Below are 5,089 nucleotides of genomic sequence, written 5' to 3'. Positions count from 1 at the left end.
ATCAGCTTTTTTTTGCAGGGGGGGGGGCTGTTATTTATGCATCGCTCCTGGGGGAAATGTTATCTGACAAGAGGTGCTGTACGGTAGTTGGAGTCTGTCGAACAAAACACGCTGTTTGCTTTTCCCAGAGCATGACAGGTTGTTTCCCCTGCAACAAAGCCATCAAATATTCCGTGTGATCCAACATTGTGTCGGAGGGGAGACCTGCTGAGTGGGAAGCCGGAGTTTGTTAAAGCAATGATTTATGATTAATGCCAACACTAAATAAGGGACAAAGTGCCTACAGTACAAATCAATTACAAAGCTACAACAGCAGACCTTTCCCCGAGGTCTACTAACATCTCTAGTTGTTATGGTGATTTTATTGGAGGTGGGTGATGCATGCACATAATGCATGCAATACATCTATATCAACCTGAGCTGGCATCAACTGTAATGCTTTTGATCTTTGATTAGTTATTTTATTGAGATAAAATGGGACTTTCATGTTGTGCCACTGTATAAGGAGAGTGCATTTTATGTCTCCACCCAGACGCCCACATGAAAATGCAGACAGGTCTGCACCAAACAAAACAAATTACCACAGGAGTGGCTTCTTAAAAGTAGGCAATTCATTATTTTTATGAAGTCAAATTATAAACAAATTTTAATCCATTAGGCAACCATCCATTCTAATTAATCAACAGGAGTGAACTCCATCTGAAAAAGGAGAAAGGTTGTTTACTCTCTCCACGGACCAGTGGTGCATATTTCACATCTTCCCCTCTCAGAAAAAAAGTTCTCCAAATTACAAACCTAAACTGTGAATCCTAACACTCGACTTTTGGCGCAGAGATGTTTCCAGGGCATTTGCAGATGCTTGAAATAATCTCCAATGTTTTTGCTCAATCTGCTCTGAGGATGGGTGAAATAAATACTTTAAACTAATTAATGTAAGACCAGCTGTTCCCAGCACTTGGCTGGCGTTGGTGAATATTGATGGGAGGGAGAGGCAGGGCTGTTCAGCTCCGCTCGCTGTTTGTACAAGATTCAGCCTGCCACATAAACAGATATGAATACTGGATGAGAGCAGAGAGGTGCTGTGCACAACACAGCCAGGGTTCCACATTACAAATAAAAAAATTTCCCCCTTTTGTTAAATTAACAATTAAACGGCTGATAGTGCAGACTTCCTGTGAAGGCTGGATGTGTTTAATAAACTGTCTCTCTGCAAGATGGTAGCACTTACAAATTGCTGGCTTGATAAAAGCTCACTGGACAAAAACATGTGTCAGATCTGATGGGGCAACAAACGCCAGTGTCTGACATACTGTTTTAGTTTGACCAGGCTGTATCTGTGTCTGCCGGTCTGCCTCCTGCTTTCTCTCCCTCCCTCGCCCGCTCGTCTTTCCCTCCTCTGAGGCCCGGTGGAGAGGCTGGACAGCAGATGGCAGGGCCCTACCCCTCTGCCGTTGATGAATGGAGAATGATGTCATCTTAGGTTTGACAGGAACCTGTGCATGCATTCACAAAGGAAGCCCAAGCCTCTGGGGTCACACTGTGGGCCTGCTTCTGATTCTAGAGTCCACATGACATCTCTTAAATAGGAGAGCTGGATTTATGTCTGAGTTGATATTGTTTAACCCCAGACTTAGGTCTTGTGCTTGAGAAAAAGCAATACAAAGGAATCTCAAAGGGACCAGTCCATAATATTTCTGAGAAGAGAGGAGAGCTGGGATTGGCTGCTGGAGATCAATACAGCCCCGCTCACTGCTGCTCTTCGGTTCAAGTCGGGGTCAACAGTGTCAGCAGGACCAAAAACTATTAACATTATCACTTCTCTTGTTTTCAAGTTGCACAAATAGTACTTACTTTTTATGAAAGATTAATCAGTTTTATTGTTATTGTTTTTGCAGAGGACAACACAATGTGCACCCCAACAGCAAGAGATAGCTATGAAAGGTTGTCGCTGGCTGGACAGACTCTGCCTCCTGGCTTCCCCTCGCCATTTCTGTTTCCAGATGGCTTGTCGTCAATAGAGACTCTCCTCACCAACATACAGGTAGAGTAAACTGAATTGTGAACATTTGGATTGAGACTGTCAAAGTTAACACAATAATAACAAGTTAATTCTAATTCCTTTTAATGCCACAAAAATGTTTTATGCGTGATTAATGCATGCACATTCTGTGATTATGGCCCTCAGCCCACCCTGTAGTTTGGGAAATCAGGAAGCAATGCAGCAGCAGAAGTGAGCAGAAATGGATAAAGAAAAGGGTCTTTTGAATGCAAGTTCAGCGTCAAAGCCCTGCACAGCGGTTCTCTCGACAAGAGTAAAGTTATTTGCATTTACTGTCAATATGAATTGAGTTACTACCAGAGTACGTCGAGTCTCAAATAGCACTTGGCCAAGCACACAGCTGATGCAGAGAGCCCTCCCCCCTTGCAAAAAGGCAGACCAGCTGGAGAGTTTGCAGCGGAGACGCCTGGACAACTCTAAGCAGCAAACTATCAACAGCAATAGCTAAGTGGGTGGCTATAGCTTACAGGCCGATTAATATTGTAGAGGACGAGGGTCTGTTTGGAATAATTCACATCTCATCCAAAGACTGCATGCAGTAATTGCCTTTGAGCGCCACCACTCTAACCAAGATACACAACTTGTATGAAGACAAGAAAGCTAATGTGAACAAGGCATTGGAACAGACAAACATGGTTGCACTCACCTGAAACTACTGACTTCTCTCAGTAATCACAGTTACCTCGACTACTGACTTCTCTGAGTAATCACAGTTACCTCTGGGTCTCTTTAAGGTACATTGAAACCGATAAAAAAGTGTGATCAATATGCGATTAATCGCAGGTCGCCTGTGAGCAATGATGCGATTAATTGTGATTGGATATTTTGATCAATCGACAACACTAATTTTGATATACATAACCTCCTGTATCACACTGTTTGGAGCAACTTCAGTTTTGTCTGACATTTATACAGTAAAACAGCTTTTTACACTCCACCTTTACCCTCATGTAGCCAGGCCTCTATGTACACAACCTCAAGGGGTTCTGGGAAAGGTTTTATAAACCCTGCTTCCCACTAACAGACAGCAATGGTTTCCCTTAATAATAATGGCAAACTTACAGTACTATTTATGTAACTATCACTGAAGTTTTTTACAGACATTACCTAAGAAGGGCATGTAAGTTCATCTCTAACTCCATCTACTGCAAAAGACAGTGAGATATAGTCAGAAGGTGGCAAAAGATAGAGAATCTTTTTTGTTAGATTTAACCAAGTAGTTTCAATTAGCTAAACTTAACCACACCAACACTGTAGATGTGGCAGAAGTGAAAACCATACAAATCATTTTGAACTCTAATTACAATCTATGTTTATCATCAGTGAATGAGGGCTGTCCTGTCTGTGCTCCCAGTGAATACTAAAATTGACTTGGACGTAGCTGAAGCATCTGTTATTTTATCTAGCTGTATGGGATAGTATTTATATATTTAAGTAACTTATAGATGTATATAGTGTATATATCTATGATTGATTGTGAGTGTGAGGCTCTAAACATAGTGCATTTACCCCAGAATGCAACACTGCCTGATGACAACCTCACATTCTCTATAGCCAGGTGAATGCTTTCTTTGTGATTTCAGAAAAGTGCCATTATATCTAAATTTTTGGTTCATTTATTATTTTTTTATGTTATTTTTGCCAGAGCTCTAAAAGCATAATGACTTAGTCTGCCAATGAATTATAACACTTCCAAGGTTTCTCCACAGCTTAATGCTAAATTATGTTGGTAAAAAATCATCATCATGATTACATAAGAGCCATTTTTAGTCAGAAAAGTGGCCATCATTCACCTCCCCTTTCCAGTATACTAAACATGCATGCAAGAAGCACAGACACACTCGCATCTTAACAATAGTCATCTACTCAGAGTGCCATTTAGGCCTCAGCTCACACAGCCTCAGTCAGAAAGGTGAATATATTTGCCTTCTGTCTGGGTGTGATGATGTGTGTACACTACTGCCCTTCTCATTGCACTTGTAACCTTGGTCAGAGTCCTGCCTGTCCTTTGGCTCTGCATGGTAATTAGAAAATCACAAGTAAACCCACTCCAGAAACTCCACTAAGTCATTTTTGATAATGATCTTCGCATTGACTATTTCTATACAAATCAACAAAATGAAACCAAGCAGAAAATTAAGATAAAGCAACTTAGAATAAATTGGGGTCAGAAGAATCAACAATTAGTAAGATATACCCCAGTGCATTTGATATAATTGCATGTGCATGGGGAATAATTGTTATGAAAATGGCCATAGTACTGTACAGCTTACACGTGAGAACACAGTATCTTTCAATTTTGAACTGTCAGGAGTATATTTAGAATAGCAGTAATGTAACTGATAAATGATGAGATACTTGTCATTCACATTATTCATTCCTGCCGTGCCATGTGACGAGCTTGACAGTGTGCCACAAAGACTGTTATTGTGGCTTTCTACGGGTCCAGTTACAGCTGTCAGCTGTGGAGTTGAGAGGATGTAGGAGAAGTATGAAACATAAAAAAACAAGGAGTTAAAACTGACTGTAAAGAAGCTGGCCATATAAACCGTTTACTTCTGTTTAACACACTGGAGTTTATTTGAAAGATTTCAATTGAATGTGTTTCCTTTCTCATCCACATCTCCCAGTCAAGCAAGCATACTTTTAGTTTGGTTCCAATAGCTATAACATGTCAGTCAAGCAAACAAACATGTAAAGTCTCCACCTGTATTTCACAGCTTTGACCAAAAGGGGTCAGACATACCCAGCACTCTCACATTAGCTTTCATTAATCATTATTTTAAAAACTGCTATTCGAACAACTTTGATACTGCAGATGTATGTTCATGTTACTAGATCTTGTAGCAGCAGCGAAAAGATAATGACATCTTCACAGATAAAAGCAGATAAGGTTGTAATATGCCAGAGAGTAATCATGGAGCAGCAGTCGGTTTTGGCTCTTCTGTTCTGCTTCACTCCTGTGGGTAGTACAGTGCTGTGACAGACTTACTGTGTCTTGCTGTCACTTCCTTTTGAAACTCTTAAACA

General features: G+C 40.7%; 1 protein-coding gene across 8 annotated transcripts in view; it reads left to right on the top strand.

The window, feature by feature from the left end:
• Positions 1-5,089, top strand: part of dachd (dachshund d) — a 114,223-nt gene that overhangs the window by 102,819 nt on the left and 6,315 nt on the right. For all 8 annotated transcript variants that reach the window (XM_020609234.1, XM_020609240.1, XM_020609239.1 and 5 more), the window contains one exon: positions 1,896-2,041. In XM_020609234.1, coding sequence (XP_020464890.1) covers positions 1,896-2,041 — 146 coding nt within the window. The remainder of the gene's footprint in view (positions 1-1,895; positions 2,042-5,089) is intronic.

The sequence above is a fragment of the Monopterus albus genome, unplaced genomic scaffold (assembly GCF_001952655.1).
Source record: "Monopterus albus unplaced genomic scaffold, M_albus_1.0 scaffold99.1, whole genome shotgun sequence".
Taxonomy (NCBI): domain Eukaryota; kingdom Metazoa; phylum Chordata; class Actinopteri; order Synbranchiformes; family Synbranchidae; genus Monopterus; species Monopterus albus.
The sequence above is the reverse complement of the archived record's forward strand: the minus strand, read 5'-3'. Positions and strand labels throughout refer to the sequence as shown.